Source organism: Centroberyx gerrardi, chromosome 2 (assembly GCF_048128805.1).
Source record: "Centroberyx gerrardi isolate f3 chromosome 2, fCenGer3.hap1.cur.20231027, whole genome shotgun sequence".
In the NCBI taxonomy this organism is placed as follows: Eukaryota; Metazoa; Chordata; class Actinopteri; order Beryciformes; family Berycidae; genus Centroberyx; species Centroberyx gerrardi.
Window position 1 is genome coordinate 23,181,066 of NC_135998.1, and position 21,808 is coordinate 23,202,873.

A 21,808-nucleotide genomic window follows, 5' to 3' on the forward strand; every position below is an offset into this window, starting at 1 on the left:
CCGACTCATTCATTATTGACACAAAGATACTGTAAAGCCTTATTTTGCTCTCTCAAGGGAACTTGTATATACAGAGATTCACAAACCCAAAATGTATGCATCCACATGCGAGCACGCGCACACACCCTCACACACAAATAGGCATAAATATAGGTTGCCAAAGAGATCAACACTCACACAAAAAACATTCAGAGGAGAATCTTGTTCTTGTAGTGATCAAAAGCGTTTCCCCTGCCTGTCTATCTGCAGCCGGGCTTCATCCTCTGCTGTTTCATCCTCTGCCTCGGCTTATGATGTATCTCACTGATGAGCATCTTTGTTTTACATTACTGTCTATTTTGGAAAATAACAGGCGAAATCACCTCACTCAGCTCCACTGGCAAGCCCATTCACACAGTTACGCAGACAGTCGTAAACAGTCTGTGCTTTTTCTCTGTTCCATAGACCTATATTTCACTGATGGGCGCCTAAAATATCTCTCCTTTTTCGCTTCTCTGGAGGGCTTGTTTTTCACCCGAAAACAGTCAGCGGGGCACCTCTGATTTCACACACACACACGCACACTCACATTCTCACACACACACACACACACACACACTATTATAACAAGAGAGCAGCCACCTACAGACCCGCTCTTCTACACTAAGGGAGACAAAACAAAATGAGAATTTTCCCCCAAATGGTGAGAGAAAAAAAAAGGTAGCTTGACGAGGGCCAGGAACGTTGTGCCTTAAAAATCATGCATTTTTCAGAGGATAAATGCACATTAAGGCTTTTTAGTTGTTCCAAAATGAAATTACACATTTCTTTCCTACATATTCACTCAGCCAGAGGAAGAGCCTTGTCATGTCTCAACCTAGCTAGTGAGTCACACTTAGATCAGAGAAACACCCCGGCTCTCTGATCTGGCTCCTGTTTTAGTTTCTGAAGGAAAATATTGGCCTGCTGGGACAATGAGAGAGAAAAATGATCACATGATTCCCATAGTTACACTACTGGAACGGGAAAACAGCAGGCCCGTCTGCAATTTGAGTGTGAATAATGAAGAGTGAACAGTAAATACAGGATAGAGGGAGTGAGAGGGGGAGAGAGAGACTAATAAAGTTGATAAGTAGAAAAACGGTTGATTTGTGGTCCGCTCTTGTCCATTCTAGTAAACTCTCACTGAGCTGCTCAACAGAGTGCAAGAATCATGCCACAAACCGAACTTCATCAAAGGCAATGATAACATGCCCACAAGCACACGCACACACACACACACACACACTGCCCTTCAGCTATCACAAACGTATTCAGAAAGGGCAAGGTACCCTTTAGCAAAGAGTCACGCAAGCTTTCTCTCTCCCATTCCCATTTTGATTTGTTGTCCTGCCAGTGCATGTATCGCTCCATTTTAAATAGACACAAGCACACACTTTGCATTGTGTGTGTAATTACTGTGTTATTGTTCAGGTTTATGTAAAGATGTCTTCCAAGAAACAAACACCAAAGAGTAAAAATACATGTGAGTGTGTACTGTATGTGTGTGTGTGTGTGTGTGTGTGTGTGTGTGCAAGTGTGTTTCTGATCTTTAACACACGTAAAATGTTTATTGTAAACGAAAGCTGTGCTCTGTGTTCATCTTACCCTGATCCTCCTCATGGCTGCTACAATCTCCATCCGACTGTTGGGCCTGGGGACATCCAGACTCCCCACATACTGTAGTAAACAAACAAGCAAACACACAGCCCATGTCACACACACACACACACACAAGTAGAGCATCAGAGATTTTGTCACACAGACTAGAGCTGCACAATTAATTGTTCATATGACAGACTTGGTGATTGAAACCCCGGCTGTATCAAGCGCTCCCGCTTACTTTCCACAGCGATTCTCAATAGGCGCTTTGACCAATCACAGCCACAGAGTGTGCAGCTTATTCATCTCTATTCACGTCCACCGTTTCACTGAAGCAGTGGTTCTCAAAGTGGGGTCTGAGGACCACCAGGGGTCCTTGAAGGGGGCTCCAGGTGGTCCCCAGAAAAATCAAGAAGAATTCAGCACAATGAGAGAATTATGTACAAGAATGACTGTTTGGATTTTAGGTTTCACTCTCCCCACTGTTGTTATACAGTAGACACAGTTATAATTCCCTGTAAAGATGCAGCCTGTAAAACAACAAACACCTTCTCAGATGTTTTTTTTTTTAAGACAAAATGTTATCCAGTGGGGGTCGGCGGTGTCTGCACCACAACATGAACATATCAGAAAGACAAACTGAGATGAGCGTGCTGCTTGTGTACAAGAGGCAAGCAGCTGGTGTTTGAACTTCGGACCAGTAACACTCCCTTATTTTAACCCTTTCTGCCACTGTGCTCCCTGACTCCCACTCTCTATCTAGGGCTAATTCTCGTTATAACAGGTAGTCTGTGCAGTGGAATCACACCAGACACAGAAAGGTAAAGTTCAGATCGATGTGTGTGAATAAAAAAGTGCCACTGAAAACACTGATTTAGTCAGTTTCTAGCTGCTTCCCTGAGAGGTTAAACTGACTTGGAAAGACTGGAGGGAAAGGTTGAAAATGGTCAATATGCTGACGCAAGATATACACACTTCTACTTTTAGTCATACTCATACAGCACTTATACAAACGTCTCTCCATTTTGAGGATCACGATAAACAAAATAACAGGTTGGTCGTTACACCAGTGTTCAAGGCTTAGTTTATGCAAATTAGATGCAAACTTTGTCCTGACATTAAAGCTATCCCGCCAATATCCTGGCAAATGCCATGACATACTGGCGTTTGCGACACTGAAGCCAAACTGCCCATTATGTGTTTGTTTTAGGACGCTGCCATGTGTTCAAATAACTTCCTGACGGGTCGGTTGAAAACGGACTAGGTCCACTGCACATGCACCTGCCATTCCGCTCCGAAACAACACAATAACATAGCATACAACTCGAACTAGACTAGACTAGGCGGCAGAGCGGTACCAACAGGAGGGAAACTATTTATTTCACCTTGGCTTGGAAGTGTATCCCGTGCTGGTAAGCCTCCTCGTTGTGGAGCGGCACCCTCGAGTCCGCCACATCGTCCACCAGATTGTACCTGTTCCTCGCAGGCATCCTCGCGCTCACACCGAAGACCCCGACACGGTAAACACCGTTTAACGAGTGAACAGAGAAATACTGAGTAGGTTAGAAACGCTAAAATCCACTGAGTCTGTACGACGCGGCTCCAAGTGCGAGTTCCCCGTGGAAACGCAGTCCATTGTTGTTGCTTGAGCTTCAAGGGTCCCGTCCTCAAGAGGGACAGATTTGAGCGCCCCTTTTTTTAAATTTTTTTTATAATAGCTAATATACCAAGAGGCACCTATGTTATTGTCCCGCATACGCCTCTGGTAATCACGCAAGAAGTGATTTGTTTCAAAAAGCCGCGGGAGAAATCCACCGTGAGAAGCGAGGTTTATCCGCAGGTGATGTTGGCTGGTGTTGTGGGTATTTTTGAATCCTGTCCTGTTGGTGGCAACACTGCACCCCTCTCTCCACACGGCAAGCCCCTCATTGGAGCAAAGTTCCCCTGATGATGTAACCCTGTCGTCTTCAAAGGAAAGCCTGGACAAGTTTCCAGGTCCTCCGCTTGTGGAAGTGACGATGAAAAATTGATGCGCTTATTCTATTCCTGTGAAGTGGATGATGAGTGATGAGTGAGTGATTTCCTGGGAAGGGAGAAACCAATACTGAAACTTGGTAGGAAAAAAAAGAGTTACTTTCGCAATGCAAATAAGTCTGAAATGTGTTTTATTATCTTTGCTATTAGGTCTATTTATTGTCATTGCTGCTATTTTCATGCAAAATCACAAGTTTTTCAAGTATCAGTTCCACATTTCTTTTTATTTTGAAATGTAATAAAATCGTTACAAATGGTCATAAATAACAAGAATGCTAACTTTGTTAAAATCATACAACATAGGCCTAATTCACAGTGCGAAACTGGAACATTTTGTCTTGATTTTCTTTTTTCTGTATTTTATTCATAGCCTTGTAGAGTAACAAGAGCTCAGTCACGAACCAACCATTATTACCTGCTTGACAAATCGTTTTGATGCAAAATTGCATCTCCATTTAGAGGAATGGTTCTCTTTTCTGGCCATAAAGTGTAAATGCTGTATTATAATTCTCATGAAGGAGGCCGCTGAGGACCATAACCTGAGCCTTCAACTGGCTGAGGATTATTATCTTTTACCATGATGTCATATCAGAGAGTAGCTAGCCTTGACAAAATGCTGAAAACTGATCACGTTGTTGTGGCTCCTGCTGCTGGCATTATTATGGGTAAAACCATTAGGCCCATTACACTGCCTGTGGGGGCAGGGTGGCCTAACAGAGAGACCGTCCTGTAAGTGGAAGGTCACAGGTTCAACCCCCCTAAGAGCCACTGTGTCCATCAACAGCCATGTGTCCTATAACAAGACACTGAACCCCTGTCTACCTAACCCTCCATAAAAGCGCCAAATGAATACATAAAATGTGATTTGTCTTCATAAAAATTCAGAATTCATTTTATGGGTCACTTAGAAAGCGGTGCATGTTTTACAAGTCCCACCATGACTCTTGTCTCAGTTCCCAAATCCAGACAGAGGTCAAAGGGAGACTGGGCTTTTGCAGTCAGAGCCCCTAAACTTTGAAACGACTTGCCACATACATAAAGTTGGCCAAGTCTGTATCATCTTTAAAGTCCTCTTTAAAGACCTATTTTAACCATCTCTTATTTTTTTTTATTATTACATATTATTTTATTGTTTCTGCACTTCTGCACTGGTCTTATATTGTTTCCACTATTTTCCTTCTTCCCCGCTGTTTTCACTCATTTTCAGCTTGACTGTAGAGCACTTAATTGCCTGCAAAGCACTTAATTATTGCGCAAATTAACATTGTTTATCATTATTATTATTATTATTATTATTATTATTATCATTACTTCTACTACTACTACTACTACTATCATCTGTAAATGTATTAAGTAGGCTAATAATTAACCACCCAATTAATTAATTAGTCACCTAATCATTTAATTAATCATTTAATTAGTTCAACACTGAAATTATGCCTCTGTGCTGAAATAATGCCATTGCGCCCTCTGTTGGTCACTCACTACTAGTAGCCTATATTTGTTTGCAAAACTATGAATGAATACGATGCAATTTTCACTGTTTCTAAATGTTTATATAAGATTAATAGTGGATATAACAGAAGAGAAACTTTATTTGTTTATAGTCGGTTTGTTACCTCACAGGTTGATGTTTTTCTAGACATTTTCGTGTCATCACAGAAGTAGACAGTGGCTTTGCCAGCTGCAAGGTGTGCAATATAACCTTAACAGGCGAATGAAGATGTAAGCTATCGTTATGTGTTACACTTAGTGAGAAATAATGCTTGGTGAGACAGTATTGATGTGAGACGATTATCAGGTTAACAGTCTGTGATGCTCATAAGTCAGCAGCCGACCTATAAGCGGTCTGGACTAATCCAAATATCACCGCATTAAGCCTGGATAATGTCCAACGGAAACGCAGACTAATCACTTTATACTTCTGCCACAACCAAAGCCCACCAATCCAAACCGCGAAAGAGCGAGATATTCACGAAATAAAATAAGCACTAAAAGAAAATGCCCCCACCCGAAGACCATGACGAGGCTAATGTTGGCATAACATTAACACCAGTGATGTAGCCTAGTGGTAAATAAAAAGGTGGGTAAACTATGACTTCCAGTTTATCTTAAGGCATCACAACCACTAGTATAAACAATTATACTTTCAGAACATGTTTTTTTTTCCCTTCAAAGACCCTACCCCCATATAGTTTATAGCTTACATCAGTTATACAATGATTTGCACAACATTAAGATTTATGTCAGCCTTAAACGGTTGGTAAACTCTATTCTGCAAATAAAAAGGATTTTATTTGCAGAATCTCTGATTATCAAAAAGATGCCGGACAGTTCTCTGTTAACTGGAAAACATTACTAAAGATAAGAGGCCTAGCTGGCATTTATCTATGAGCAATGCCTAGTAAGGTTTCCTCATCCTACATGAATGTTATGTCACATTTGTCACTATTGAAGTGAAGTCAGATAGTTCTCAATCTCATCATCTAATTTCTACAGCTGCTGAAGACAAACTCTCCCGAAAAGAGCCGACCTGTGACGAGTCGGTCAGTTCAGCAGCACCTAAAGAAAGACACTACACTAAACGTGGAGGTCTAGAAATAATCTGGAGACATTTCCAAGAGCATTGCCAGTCCCACACAGGTGGATGCTGGGAAAACGGGGAAAGAGCCAGCAAAGAGACAGCGCAGTGGAAAGACAGCCACCGGTGAAAGGGCAGCCGAGAAAAAGAAATCTGAGGTGGAAGAGACAAACCCCACAGAGTAAGGATGCAGCACCGCACTTGGACACACGCAGGTCACTGGTTAGAAACCGGTCTGATCACACCAGACCTCATCGCTTTGCTCTCATCTTTCTCTGCCATCTTCTTTCAGCAGTTTGCGGCTGAGTCTCCTGCCTTCCTCACTCTTCCTATCCATAGGCTGGCCATAGATGGTGGGAGTGGGCCCTGATGAGGAGGACAGCATGGTTGTGCATGTGTCTCTTGTCAGTCAGTCTGGAAAGAGCATCTATGACAAATATGTCCACCCACAGAGAGAGTGACAGACTGCAGGACAGCTGTCAGCAGACATCAAAGAGGGTGAGCGATGAAATCCAGACAGGTTTACAGCAGTATAAAATGAGACTTAAGGTAACCTGGATGTGAATTCTGTGTTCAGATTGAGACATTATGAAGAAATTTTCCAGCAGACGTGAACTAACCTGAAATCCTCTTTCAGATTTTACTCTTTGATCATTCACAAAAAGAAAATCCGTGACACTCAGAAGTATAAACGTTTTAAGAAGATTGTGGAGGTACTCATACACGTGAATCGTTCCACTTGCTCCAAAGAATCTGGTGTTTCTGCTTGCTGGGGTGATTTGTTCTATATAATGTGTTCAATATAATAATGCAAAGTTTTCTTCTTTTAGAGTGTTTGACCCTCGCTGAAAGTCCTCTGTGGAGAAATACTTAGTGTGAAAGTCCAGAACGGTAAACATTGATCTGTGAGGCAACATCAAACAGTTTTGTTCACATAAATCAGATATTACCTGGTATTGAACTTTAAAATAGTCTTTCTCCCAGATAAATTGTTGGTGCTTCTACGTTGTATAGCCTCTATGAGCCATTTCTATTAGTATATTTCATTATCTTCCCTCCTGTTTGCTTTGGAGGCATAATTTATGGACAATTTCTCAGATTACATGGCACAGTCTGAAAACTTTAAAACTGGATTAAACAAAACCACAAAACAGATCATTTACCCTAGCCTTGTAACTGACAGTCGGCATTTCTGCTAGCTTTAGAATGCATCAGCACAACAAAACTCACAGGAGTATAATTACTCATACATAATGAATATATAGTAATTGATAGTATAGTAGTTGGGAGTATTCTACATGTAGCATCTTTAATTCATCCCCTGTCTCTTTTCTTTTGTTTTCCAGGCTTTACATGCTGGTAAAAAAAACAACAAAAAACAAACAAAAAAACACAGTGGAAACAAAGATTAAAGCAAGTCTTAATAACAGAGACTTAAACAATATGAGCGAGAGAAAGCCCAAGTACCCCATGAAAAAGAGAAACTGCTTCACTGGATTATGAATTCAAATAGTGCTAGTTTACAGGTGGACAGTTGTCTCCTCTGATGACAGGAGGCCTGACAGAAATCATTAGTATGTTTGTTTGCAGAAGACAAAGCAACAATATGCAGACTGTCAGAAGTTGCAGGCGATCTGAGGATTTATGTTTTTATGCTAATAGTTTAGGCTATTTCCTCTGTAAACACTTCCGGCAATCAGTTCCCAATATTTCTTCTTCTTCTTATCTTCTTCTTATTTGTCAGGGTAACCAGTTTACAAATCCCATGGTCACAAACACAGTTTCAGGTGTGTGTTCTCAACCTGTGTACAGAAGTACAGATCAGGGTTGGAGTCTTGGCGGAAATTTTGTATAGAAATTGTATTTATTTAGCATGTTTTGCCAAATAAATATGAGTGACACCATGTTTTCTTTATATAAAATCATACTAAATTTTGGCATACAATGTAAACACTTTTAAAACAGTTCCCTGGGTGTTTCATTTACATCACAATTTTTCCCATTTTCCTCTTCATAGTGTTTCATTAAGGCTCCTGAGACTAAACCTTTTGCACTAAAGTGATGGTCTAAAGTTAACGCTGATACCTACACAACTGTCTTTCAGGAAATGTTTCTGTCAATTCACATTTTTATATTTCCCTTCTTTTTCTCATCTATTTTAATCTTTTATATATGTCTCTATTAAAATTGTTTTATCCTGTGTTTGTAAAGTGTCTGAGCACTGAGAAAAGCGCTATAGAAATGTAATGTATTATTATTATTATTATTATTAATTCAAAAGAAAAGGTCATATGAATCATGTTAATATAAAATAAACATATTATTAAACCATTGCATATTTATTCTTCTGCTTAATTCAAATCATACTCCAGGGTCACGGCAGTTACAAGGGAGACAGGCTTCGTCTCCACTGATACACTGTGCAGTGTAAAAACATTTTTTGTCACCGTTTCTACTACGATCTGTGGCAGGTTGGATATGTTAGTCAAGAGACTGTAGTCACACTTCAGAGGCAATAACGATGTACTTTTATTGATCCCTGTGGGGAAATTCTGTTTTCAGCGTAGTGTCTTTGAAGCCGTCTGGATGGAGCTGCAGCCATGGACCAAAAACACAACACAAGAAGCCAACATGGCGGTAGTAGTATTAGCAAGTTTCTTTAATCCACCAATTCATTACAGGATCAGGATTCACATCACAACACACATTATACACATATCCCTTACAGCAAAAGATGAGACTATATATCGACAGACACTCGACATCTGCAGATATAGGACCAGTCAAACCAGAGGAACTTGGATGCATGTCGCTGTAATAAAATAAACAACTCTGTGAGGATTACGAGGGTTGACTGTGGATTTCAGTCCCGAGGAAAGCAGTGTCACAAAGAATAACCAATCTTTTTGCCTCATGGTTTTTTAGCCTTATCAGAACTATATAGTATAGTATAGTGTCAGACTATAGAATATCGCTGGTGTGTATGTAGTGTTTCACCACTCAATTTATGAATGCTGGTTTATGTGCATGTTTTAAACGTTTCGTAATGCTTTTGCATTGGTTCACATGACCTACAGTCCTGTTTATGCTAGTTACCCTGTATATGTTCTCAGTAGCCTGCTCTGTATGCATTAATTCACTACTTTATCGCAGGTATGCTGTGCGTTGTTAAGTATGATACCTGAGAGCTGGTGGTAATGTGTGAATAATCAACTCCAGTCACTGACCAGCCGAAAACACAGACTTAGGATACACAGCTGTAAGAGGTATGTGCAAACAAGTGTTCCCAAAGCATCCCTATTAACAAAGAGACAACAGAGGCAAGGCAAAACAACACAAACACAAATTGTACATTGCTGACCCACTGCATATCTGATCCGAGTGACAAAGGCAAATCATGGCTGTGACGATCGTGTGGGATACACACCAATTAGTCCCTGAATCAAGACGCTTTCCCTCATTAAATTTTAATGGGTCTGGGCAGAGCTTACTCAATAGATTTATAAAGAGAACAATCAGCAGACATTCAAGTAGTAGCAAAAGCCCAAAAAGAATAGAAAGGTACAAAGTGTTTCAAAACAACATAGCAAATAAGCTCACTCACATTCCAGGTTTTCGTCACATACTGTAACACAACCAGCAGCCACAGCTTGAGTGTTGGCTGCTTGGTAACGAGGAGAAACACACAGTGTAAGTTGTAAGAAAGTTCAATAAAAGCTGAGCTCTTCTCACCCGCGCACTGAAAGGTTTTAGTGAAATTCTCTCAATACCAGAGCCCATGCTGTCCAAGGTCCAGTGCTGGAATGCCTCAACAGAGCATGCAATGAAGCTTAAAGATTAAAAATGAAACGTATGAAAGCAGAAAATAAAAATAAAGACAACATTTCTTTATCTTTGGGTATACCGGATACATTCCCAATGGTAAACATGTCCCTAATGCCCATTATGTTTCAAAATGCATTTAGGCTGCAATTCAGAGTCAAGTCCGCTCACAGTGAGTATTTCCTGTAAAACCAAAACTACACGCATGATATTCAGACCTCAGACTTATTACCTGTAAGATGCACCTCTCAGGCACAAGGGGTGCGGTTTCCCAAAATGATTCAGACTGGCAACTAAGGATCTTTTAGGATGCTCAATATTCGCTCTTGCAAGAAGGTAAAGTCTATTCTGAACCTAGTGGTATTCTGAGAAAAAGCTGAAAAAAATAACACTATTCTGTGTAATAACTGGTCCTAGTCTAAAACAAGTTGTGAGATGTCAGTTTGGTTGATTTTGTAATAATTAAACTCACAGGAAATTCTTTGCTTCAACTGATACTCTCGTGATTTCTAAATTATTTATACTCCCAGCCTATTAATACTGTTGTATTTGTCTACAGTATGATTGAAGATTTCAGACAGTTTCTTTCAATAAAGTTGATAATCTTGTCCCCCACTTCAGTCGATAGAAACAGATCAACACAGCACATCTATAAAATTAAACAAGGAGGAAAAATATACAGGCCTACATTTGCCATCAAATGCCACAATAGCTTAATTTGTGATGACGATTTTCTCTTGACCACAATCATATATGCCTATGAGTCCCCTAGTTGACTTTTAAAAAGAAAAGATGGCAAATTTTCTTTTATGAAACCTACATTCAAGGCTATTTACTGCTTAAAGCGGTTTCTTAAACAATTTAAATGACAATGGGGTTAGGACTGTGAACAGCTGATAAATACTTTGGATATGCTGCCACAGATGGGAGGAACCACGCAGCCCAAGTCTGAACATGAAAAACAATCTTTACGTACAAAACTTTAGTCAGCCAACTCTGAATCACAGCCTCAAAGTCATCGTGCATGTCCTGAAGGTGAAATGTGTACAACATTTCACAATTACATTAATTTCTATTCAGATTCCCTGAAAGGCTCATAGGCAAAGAGAAGACACAACTCCCACTCTGCTTTCGACAAAGGATTCATCACAACTGACAGCAGCAAAAACAACAACGGGAAAGAAATAATAAATACAACCCATAAGAATTAAAAACATAAAAATAAAACTTCTAATGTATCGATTCAAAATGAGGGATTCCATTTACACATCACATACCAAATTACGGATTGAATCCAACATCTACCAATATGGATAAGACTAGGTCAAGACAACAAGGATGCAGCAGTTTCCGTACATAAATAAACTTAGTGACATTATTAGGTGACAGAAAAGGAGAGTGGGAAGGAGGATGAACGAACAGGTAGGATGGATGGAAGGAAGGAAGGAAGGAATATCCCTCTGTGAGAACTGAAGAAAGGAGAGAGGGACGGGAAGAGGAAGAGATGCCTCACTCTGGAGCCCCGTCTGTCGTCCCCGTCATCTTCTCTTCATCCCCCTGTTTCTGGTGCTGCAGTCTGGCATAAGTCACTGCGTCTCCCCTGAGAGGGGGAGGAGAAACAAAGAGCAAAAAGACGGGATGCAAGAGAAAGATGGCAATAAAAAGTAATATAGAGAGAGAAGTGGGGAAGAACAAAGGAAAAGCAGGTATGACAGGAGAGGTTAAGCACAATGTTAATTGTAAGTTTATTACACGGTTCCACTTGTCACGAGTTAAAATGCATGAATAGCGTGGTTCATTAGGGTTATTATAACCTCCACGCATAAAACAAAAATCGTATTAACTGATTATAATCTGACATAATGTGTTTAATATGAGGACCTATTTTAATATGAACCTTTAGGAGAGTAAGTGTTTTTATGAGTGAGACATCAAGAGAAATGAGAAATTACAAAATGCCTGCATTGTGTAGATTACATTCAAAACTGAAATTATGTAAAATATTTGCTATTTTTTCTGGTGTGTTTTCTTAAGATCTTTTATGACTACTTCATTACATGTTGATACTAAAACAGAAATCTTACTTTTTGCCTAAAGAGGCGAGGCCGTACAGGACGCCTGTGGCGAAGGCGATGGCGTTCCCAAACAAGGTTGTAATGGAGAAACTCAGGAATACGGGAAACAGTGCCATTCTGAAAGCAACGGACAAATACAATAATGTCAGTTTATCTGGCATATTACATATATGCTGTAGATAAAAGAACTACATACCCAAAATGATGTCCAACAGCTAGTGCAAATAACGGAAATTCACACGGCAACATTACAAAATGTTACACTTTGAGTCACAGTAATGTATAGTGAAGTACAGTCTTCAGTGACATAAACCTTGTACAGTGCATGTGTTCTCGGTGTCTCACCCACAGTAGAAGGCGGCTTTCTGCCAGGGTTTGAATTTGTCCGCACGTGCCGCTATTGCATTAGCAAACTCTATGAACTGGCAGCAGAATGGGACTTCACACAGGAACAGCACAAAGGCGTTCAACCTTGAGACGGGAGGAGAAGAAATAAACACAGCCGTGAATGGTCCTGTGTATGTGCGGTGTACATGTGCTGGCATACACACGGACAGACACGGGCAAGTCAGTGGGCAGGTCAACACACGAGTACATAATGCAAAACATCCACATGCTTCACAGTGGCAGCTTTGATGCGTAACTGATGTTGTTGAGATAATTTGGTTGCGTTTAGCGATTTTGGTGGAGTAGCCGTTTAGCACAACTGGTGCCGAACCAATATACATTTGTGTCAATGTCCTTGTTTTGTTGCATTTTAGGTCCAAGCCTTAGCCAGAATATAATTGCACAATGAAAGTATTGTCTTATAAACTGAATTAAACAACCATTAGGCTATTTAAGACAATAGGTTCACTGTGCAACTATATTCTGAGCTAAAATGAATAAACATTGTGTTGATAGAATAGATGACTTTGTACTTGAGATCTTAGATAAATAAGCTGGTTTTATTGTTTTTGCCACTATATATCATTGGATATGCATGAGCAGTATTTAAAAAACCATGTTGGCTCATGATGAATTTGAGCTAATCTGTGTATCCTACGTAAAAGTACTACATTACAGTAAAGGACTTACACCATCCATACTCCAGCAGCGATGTTTAAGGGGTTCACAGTGACACAGTTCCACACTCCTGAGACGGCACAGGCTGTGAGATTTGGATCAAAGAAGAAATGTTACAATCATCAGAGTGTCTCCACAAAGAAAGAGAATCTATAAACAAACACAAAGTGTAGCACTGCCATTAGCCTAAAGAGACGGAAGATTGTGTCATTACACTGGGAATATTAGACTAGACCAGGAACAAAAAATACATCTACAGCATTGTTGGCTTCCCTAAGAGAAACAGTAAGGCCTGTATATTTATCACGCATCTCAGAGGAGAGGAGAGGACAGATCTTAGGGCTGGGAGCGATAATTCAATATTATTGCTTATCGTCTTTCAGTGGAATCATATCGTCATGATATGGTGATTTTGGGATATCGTGACACGATAAATTAATGATAACAAGCAAATTTTATTTACAAACTCTGACAATTAGGTATAAAACATTTTAAGGGATATTATTTGACATCACACCTAACATTACCATTGGGTTCAATGGGATGAACATTCATTTGATTATTTAACATGTGATTTTACACACGTGAGCCTTATCATGATATATATCGATGTTGAAAAAAATCCTTATGATTATCGTGATATTGATTTCAACCATATCACCCAGCCTGAGATCTTACTGGATGAAAATTGTTCGAGTGACTGCATCTCTGGTAGAGATCTTATTCCAGCACGCCTATTGTCAGAGACATGATAAATACAGACTCATATTCTCATATCAACGCTGCCTGATGACTGTTGTAGAGCCAACAGAGAACATATGGGACATGTAAATACATGTAGATGCAAATGCACACGCATGCACCGAAACATCCACTAATAGCGGCACATCATAGTTTCACAGCTTGGCTTTACATAGACAAACTAATTTCAAAATCATTTGGCAGCATTTAAAAAAAACATTGGCACAAAATGAATTGCTGGAAATCTGCATTCATATCTAGATTTAAAAGACGTACAATAAAACATACTTGGGCTGCAAATGAATCAACAATATGAAAATTGAAAGAGCAATTGGTGCCGTCTCGAAATCGCAACAGGCTGCACTTTTCCTGTAGAGGGAAATGTGTTTCAGACAGCTTCCTTAAAAATGCAATAATCCCTAGCCAGCAAATCAAGTCGCATGTCAGAGAAAAGTTTTCATTCCATTCAAACTGTACAAAAGCATTAGGATCTCCCCCTCAACACACAAATGTTGCTGAGAAGGAAAAATATGTCAAAAGGTTTGTCCACATTTATCATATTCATACCACAGTTGCAATATTCAGACAAAGAAGTCACAATATTAGTTTTTGTCGACATTGTGCAGTCCAAAAATATGTCAAGCAAAAGGCCCCATGAATCCCAGACACAATATACTGTAGCTAAGCCAACCCACTTTTGCCACTGGCACACACACAAAGCAGCCACCCTTACACCAGCACTGTCACACATACAGTATACTCTGTGGTAAGTCTGACACACACTAATTGGTTATGAATTGGGAGCACAGTTGGACCACCAGTGTGAGTAAAAATGAACTAGGCCAACATGGTATGGCAGATCCTGGCTGGAGCTTCAATGAGAGCAGGTGGGTGAGTATGCCTGGTGCCTACAGTATATGGACTAACTGCTGGGCTAGGCAAATCCACACTTGTGTGACTAGCAGTGGAGGATCCATGTAGCATATCCTCCTGCCTTGGACTCTCCAGCCTCCTGAATAATACAGAGCCAATTGAATATGCAGTGTTCCAGTGGGTGAATGTGATACAGGCACTGTTACTCTGGTGTCATGGTGAAGGAGACGGATAGAGGGCTGCAATGCTGCTGGAAAACTGCAATGCTGGCAGAAAAAGCACCCCTTTCTCCCACTGAGCTCCTGGGGTGAGGAAGTCAAAGTACTGTGGACCTGATGTGTTTACATCCAGAGTGATTTTAGGAATAAGAAAGCTGATATGAGAATGGACAAGCTATGCTGAGCCAGACAAACAAGCTGTGCCCAACCCTGCTGCTGCAACAAGGGGACAATGTGATGTGGCAAAGCTGTGTCTGGCCTGGCTGACACAGCTTGAGGAGGGTCATCATATCAAAACGGGGTTTTCAGAATTTAACCTGGCATCTTTCCCATGCTGCCTCTGGTCTCACCCTCTCATTAACACACAGTGGAAAAGCCCACTAGATGGATGATAACAAGAACACTGCCAAACAATTACCTGTCTGCCACAGCTGCTACTGAAAGCAAAACAATCAATAAAACTAAATGGCATTTAGTTCAACGCGTACAACAGTTATCTTAAATACACATATAAGTTAACACGATTTATAAGTCACACAACAAAGGAACTTTGCCAACTAACGTTACTTACATATTCCTCCCAAAACCCCGGCTATTTTGCAGAGCCATCGGTACCACCATGTCATGCCATCATCCTCCGGGACGGTTTTGGTGGGTGCAGCAGCCTCCTCGGTGCTCATTGTGGGTGTTTAGCTAGCTGTTGGCTACCCAAAACTAATTATTCAGAAACAACACACGTAGTCCACCTAACAATAGCTAGCTCGTCGCAATCAACTAAATTCGCTGGCGTTAACTTATCTTGAGTTACTTTTTATGGCAAAACAGTGCCTGTCGATACTGTTAAATTTAATCTAAACTTTGACAGTAGTTCTTTGCTATCTTTTCTCTTTGCATCTGCTCTTGTTCGGGACAGCTACCTAATGTTACGAGGAGCTTTTCACAAAGACTCCCCGTCTGTCAATACTAGCTAACCGGCTAGCTGATGCTAGAAAGCACCGCCACCAGCAGCAGCTAGGAGTGGATTTTACCAGCGACAGGCTGCATCAGTCCTGAACTCTCTTACAGTCATATACAGAAACACAGACTGTCCCTAACAATATACAGGCTACACTATTGACAGCAGTACTTTCCCTGGCAGTTTCGATAGTAGCTGCTCCCATAGGAGTATGCTGCTCGTTGTTCTCCGCTCTCCTGAGGTCAGCGGTGCATTGTGGGAGATTTGATGTGCGTCATGGTTTGTTTACATGCGGGGTGTGTTCTTAAACTGGTTTGGCGTTGTAAGGATATTTTACTAGGCTACTATTCAGTTGTAGTTATCATCACAGTTGCCATGTGACAACCTCGCAACTCCAATTTTGGTGATTTTCAAGTTTTATCTTTAAGATTACCTGGTCCTCTATGGCAGGGGTACCAGACCCGGGGCCTCAGGACCCTGGGTACTGCTGGTTTTCTTTCCTACCAAGTAGTTAATTGCACTCACCTAGCACCCCATGTCTACATCTAAATCAGTCCCTATAACGCGGCTAGAATGAAAACCAGCTGTACTCTGTGTCCTGAGGACGGGAGTTGTGAACCTCTATGGGTTTAGAGAATCCTACAACCCTTTGGGTTTATGAAACCCTTTCACAGCCCATTGGATAAACTCAGAAATGCATGGTTTTTAACTGAAAAACAACGCTTACAAGGTTTTCACCTGACAGCAGCGTTATGCATTTTAGGATTGGTATGGGGTCTTAAAAATTCCAATAGCAGATAATGGGAAAACAAACTTGGTTTCACCAACATCCCAATAAACCAAAGCAAAACAAAGAATCAACTTTTTTTTCATTATTAAATATCTTATGCATCTTTAATCGTTCATTCACACTTTTATATACACAACACATTCTTCCCAAATCACTCGCTGCCGTCAACATATGATCCTTTAGTGTTGCACAAAGAGAACATTACTCCCACCATTTAGATGGTGTCAGAAGTACCTGCAAACATGAGTTGAGACCCAGATTTTGGAATGGGGCACACTAAAATGTGGGACCAGAAAGCCAGTATGCAGAGGGATGATTGTGTCTATCTGAAAAGAGAGGTAGATAGTGATGACGAAGTCAACTGCAGTCAGAGTCTACACTTCAAAGCCAATATGTCTGAATGACCCTGTCCTTTCAGTCTTGTATGAGACTCTGGTTCTGGTTCCAGTAGGACGGCACACAGCCCCCTCACTCTGACAGTAGAGTGGATTGTAAGGGCTTCAGAGTCCTTCGGTTGATCCTCCTCTTCTCCATTATTGCTATTGGTTTCCTCTTCCCTGTGGGTGTGTGGCACAGCATGTCATCCAGAGTCTGCTGGGTCACCTGACCAGCTTGCTCAAGCCGAGACACGATCTGCTCCACTCTTGTCGTATGATGTCCATCCTCACTCCGCAAACGCAGCAGATCCACCTGGAAAAGAGGTCATGAGAGGCCACAGAGCTAAAGTCCACAGTCTGAAGGCAGGGCCCTGCGCACCTTTCCAAAAAAGCAAGACCAAAGGTGATCGAGCCTTTGCTGTGAGGTGCCCTAGAAGAGCTTAGGCTAGAAAAATTTGTTTTGTATTTTTAAATTTCCTTCTTAAAACACTGATTTACAGACTTTCAACTAATTTGTTTTCACCCATTTTATTCTCGTTGTATTTGCCTATTCTGTTCTTCTGTAATCCTGCTGTAATGCATATCTGGCATTTTTATTGTTTTATTGTCACTCTTTGTACCATTCACCTCTTTGCCAAGTTTTTGATGTCACTTGGTGTCTGTTCTCAATTTAGCAGTCTCTCTCTTTTCGTCATCTTCATTTTTTTTACTCTTTCTTTTAGTGTGAGACATGTTTGTCAGCCACTTGTTTCTTTGTCTCACTTTGTTGTTTCTCTCTTGTATTTCTCCTGTTTTTTGTCTGTTTTTATCATTTGTGTGCACACATAAACTAAACCTGAACCAAACAAGAGGACACGGCTCACAATGTGGCCAAGAGGGCGCTGCTTCGCATCAGATCACACAACAACCAAGACAAAACTGTGTGATATCCCACAGCCTCTGTGTTATTACTGCTTGAAATGAGCAAACACAATATCAAGTGTTTCACTTACCACCTCCTGAGAAAACTCAAGCTTCTTCACAAAAGAAGGACTTTTAGGCAACATGGCTGCAGACAGGATGGAAATGGTGTCTTTCACTGCTCCAGACATTGCCAGTACTACAACCTATAACAATGACAATACAATGAAAAAAAAACAAAAAGAACATCATGAACACAGCAACAATGACAAGAAAAAAAAATGCATATTATGATTATATGATGCAACCTTACTTTCAAATTTTGGCATATTCTGCTGTCTGTGCTCATAATTTGTGAATATAACGACTGTGCCTTTTCAATGTCATTCTGGAAAAAAACGGGGAAAAAAAACAGATCAGGTCACGTAAATATGTGCTTATAGATGCATGAAGAGTATAAATGACGATGTAACCGACCTGTCTAAGCGCTAATGCCACAGCAAAGCAGTAAGCATGTCTGGGGATGGAGTGTCCTTTGGTCTGTCCCTCCTCTAGCAGAGCGGTGCAGATCCTGTAGGACTCGGGTGTGTTCTGAGCAACATGAAACAGGGCATCCACTCACTTAGACTGCAGTCATGTCATCTTAGAATAAAACTCCCCACATATGTAACCCTTGGGCTAACATGCAAAATGATCTTGTCAGTTTCAATTTTAGAGAATCAGGAATCCATAAACAATCTATTCATTTGTTACCAGTTTATAGCAGGTGCCAGATGCCAGTGTGAATGTGTCCTTATTGAATGGCACACCTTGGTTCTTCATGTCTCTTAATACCTCCAGCGCATCTGCAATGCCCAAAGTGTGAACTATTATTAACAGATGATCATGAATTCCAAAAACGCCACTAGAAATATGTATTCCCAGGTTGTAATTAGCCTAATCTGTCACTTACTTTCATAAGACCCTTTTGTGAATAACATGTCGATGGCGATGTTAAAGGAGGTTGTGTCGTTGAAAAATCCTTTCATGCTCTGTTTCGGACAAGCGAGAGGAAATGTTGTTAGTCCAAAAATATCACAGTGAGTATAAGTTCCCTTCACGGTACCGTTTAAATGTTTATGGTGCTTTCCAGTAGTTAATGTAATGTTATACCTTATCAGTGAGCGTAGCAGCAGCCATGTCCTCGAGCCCCAGCTCATAGCACAGCCTCATGAAGAGAGGGCCAAACTTAAACTCTCCATATCTCAAGTTCCGGTTCTCCGCATGATACCTGGTGGATTCAAATCACAGGATCTCAAACAGGCATCCAGCGCAGGACAGGATGATTGACTCGTGGAGATACTGTCAAATACGCAATTGGAGACATATGTGGCATTGTATTGTGCAAACTGTCAAATAGTTAAAATCGCATTTCCCACCTTTCACTGTGTGTCAAAGGCAAAAGGTGACAAATGCCCCAAAATCTGTTCACATTTGTTCACAAAGTGACACATGCACTTTCTCCGCTCATTGTTTTGATGTGAAGCCGTCTTTCACAGCTATCAGAAGAGTGTCAGTTTGTTTTCATGTGTCAGTGCGGGATGTACCTGTAGATGGCATCTCTGGCTGTCACCATGTCATCTGCAGACTGGCACAAGTGGAGGAGAAGCTTTAGTTCATCTGTCAGTATCAGCTCATTCTTCTGTAGTTTCTGGCTGAATAGCTCGATGTAATTCCCTGCAAAAAGAATTTTCCACTCCTTGTTACCACATCAGTTTACTGCAAATAAAATGAAATAGGTTGTAGGCCACTTCAGCTTGCTCCGGTGCCATCAGTGACCAGAACTGCTGTACCTTTTGACCCAGTGACAAGATGAGCCACAGCGAGCTTCCTTTGTTGGAAGTCTTGTAGTTTGACAACATCCTCTGACAAGAGATGCCTTTTAGCTGAGGAAAAAAACAGTTGTTCAGCCAGCATTAATTGTGTGAATACGTAGTGGTAAATAAAAAGGTGGATCCCATAACCTCCAGTCGGCGAACAACCACCAAAACAAACAAAAATCAATTATACTTTAAGAGAACCAACCATTTAAGCTCTCCCCCCCCTTAAAAAGACCCTATCCTCATGTAACTTACACCAGTTGGATACTACTTACAATGACACGTACTATGAATTTATCTCATAACAATTATATGTCAGACTAAAAAGGTGGATAAACTCTATTCTGCACATAGAAAATGTGGGCAAAGTGAGGCTAGGTGGGGTTTGCCTCCCCTACATCCCTCATCACATCTCACTACTCCTACCTCCTATCAGTTTGGTAAGTTAGAGTTACAGCCTGGTTGGCACAGGTGTACAGTAATATCTTTACACACATGGAGGTTATTTACTAGGTGCTCCTCATGTACTGTAGTGGACTGTCTGACTGTCTGTGAACCAGCCAGCTGGTGGTCCAGCTGTGGATCAGGCAGTACACATGTTTGTCTTACCTCCTATGCAGCGTTCAGCCCAGCCTGAGTGTGTAATGCCACAAAATAGTCCTTTAGCAGGGTCATGTAGGAGTGATCGAGTACATCTAGCAAACCTTCCCAGCGCCATACTGCCCGCTGACTGTACCATGACAGGGGAAACAGCGGGGGGATGCTGTTGAACATATTATAAAGTTTTAAAACTTCAAATTCCACCCGCAGTAAGTAGAAATAGATAAACATATTTACACGAACAGCCTGTAAACGTGTTAACCAGAACAACAGGACAAACGGCGTGTCTATTTTAATTTAGTGATACGCAGTCAGTAGTTGGTATATTCCAATATGGCAGCGCTCTCTGACCGGCGTAGAGTAAATACTGCGACTATTTACACGGACTAATTTTTAATTCTGTATGACCATCGTTAATTAATTTTCCCTTTCATTGGCGCGAGCAGTCCGACTGTATTGAACCATATGTGTACAGTATGTTTTCATCTTCAGAAATTGGATCAAAGCGTCATCATTGGCCTAACCCAGCAGCCAAAAAGCTATTCATCTTTTAACCTACAGGTGATGCTGTGGTACTGGACTTAGGCCTATAAACGTTTTTGAATTTGGACTTTGTTGCTCGCCATTCTTTGTATTAGATCAGTTCTTTCTCACGAATGCTTCAAAAAATGTTCATTTAATCCAGAAAAACACAAACGTTTTAGTTGTAATCACAACATAACATTACTTACTTTCTACTACTTATATTACTTATATTACTACTTATATTCACCCTTTTTTTTTTTTTTTTTTTTAGAATTGGTGGCCTCATTGGCTCTGTTAGTACCTTAGTACCCACTGAGCTACACAGGATTACATAACCAACAACTCTGTTGTGTCCTGCTTCTGTGCTGTGTGAAGTCATGGGGGGTGGGGGGTAACATGTTAAAAACAGTTACTTACAGTTGTTGGCACTTTGATATTTTATTCAGCACAACTATTGCTTATGTTTGGTATCTTCAAATGGATTGTGAGCTCCTTAGTTTGAACCCAAAATGTAAAACAAAACAAAAACTTCCTCATAGATTATCTTTATAGAAAGCTTATCCTCTCGTCTACTTACTCAGCCTGAAATGACCCTACATTAATTAGGGCCTTGTTTACACTGGAACCAAAGCCTGTCTTAGAGAACTTTGAGGTTTTCAGAATTCATTAGTTAAAGTCAAGGACAACCTCTCCAAAAACAGATGTTAGATGGTCAACTATTCAAAAAATCAATGGTAACCTGTCACCACATTTCATAATGGGGGAAAAAGGTG

At 40.7% G+C, this 21,808-nt stretch overlaps 4 protein-coding genes across 5 annotated transcripts in view; 1 reads left to right on the forward strand and 3 right to left on the reverse strand.

Moving 5' to 3' along the window:
- LOC139921682 (carboxyl-terminal PDZ ligand of neuronal nitric oxide synthase protein) overlaps window positions 1–3,539 on the reverse strand; it is a 52,689-nt gene extending 49,150 nt beyond the window's left edge. For both annotated transcript variants that reach the window (XM_071911979.2, XM_078287608.1), the window contains exons 1-2: window positions 3,006–3,539; window positions 1,627–1,698 (exon numbers count right to left, since the gene is read on the reverse strand). In XM_071911979.2, coding sequence (XP_071768080.1) covers window positions 1,627–1,698; window positions 3,006–3,110 — 177 coding nt within the window. In that variant the 5' untranslated portion in view covers window positions 3,111–3,539. The remainder of the gene's footprint in view (window positions 1–1,626; window positions 1,699–3,005) is intronic.
- The window catches only part of st6galnac6 (ST6 (alpha-N-acetyl-neuraminyl-2,3-beta-galactosyl-1,3)-N-acetylgalactosaminide alpha-2,6-sialyltransferase 6), a 216,061-nt gene extending 202,519 nt beyond the window's left edge, over window positions 1–13,542 (forward strand). The window contains exon 6 of the mRNA XM_078289329.1: window positions 13,531–13,542. The gene's annotated coding sequence lies outside the window, so the exon portion shown is untranslated. The remainder of the gene's footprint in view (window positions 1–13,530) is intronic.
- cacfd1 (calcium channel flower domain containing 1) lies at window positions 8,877–16,217 on the reverse strand. Its single transcript, XM_071911967.2, has 5 exons — window positions 15,601–16,217; window positions 13,210–13,282; window positions 12,478–12,603; window positions 12,142–12,249; window positions 8,877–11,657 (listed from the first exon to the last, which is right to left on the reverse strand). The coding sequence occupies exons 1-5, from the start codon at window positions 15,707–15,709 to the stop codon at window positions 11,567–11,569; spliced, it is 507 nt and encodes a 168-aa protein (XP_071768068.1). The 5' UTR covers window positions 15,710–16,217; the 3' UTR covers window positions 8,877–11,566.
- A 653-nt stretch (window positions 16,218–16,870) lies between these two features.
- Window positions 16,871–20,628, reverse strand: ptcd2 (pentatricopeptide repeat domain 2). The gene is made up of 10 exons (XM_071911981.2): window positions 20,520–20,628; window positions 19,884–19,976; window positions 19,638–19,767; window positions 19,204–19,321; window positions 19,004–19,082; window positions 18,805–18,896; window positions 18,529–18,642; window positions 18,365–18,439; window positions 18,144–18,257; window positions 16,871–17,464 (listed from the first exon to the last, which is right to left on the reverse strand). Exons 1-10 carry the CDS (start codon window positions 20,626–20,628, stop codon window positions 17,243–17,245), a joined length of 1,146 nt encoding a protein of 381 aa, XP_071768082.1. The 3' UTR covers window positions 16,871–17,242.
- Window positions 20,629–21,808: the final 1,180 nt, after the last annotated feature.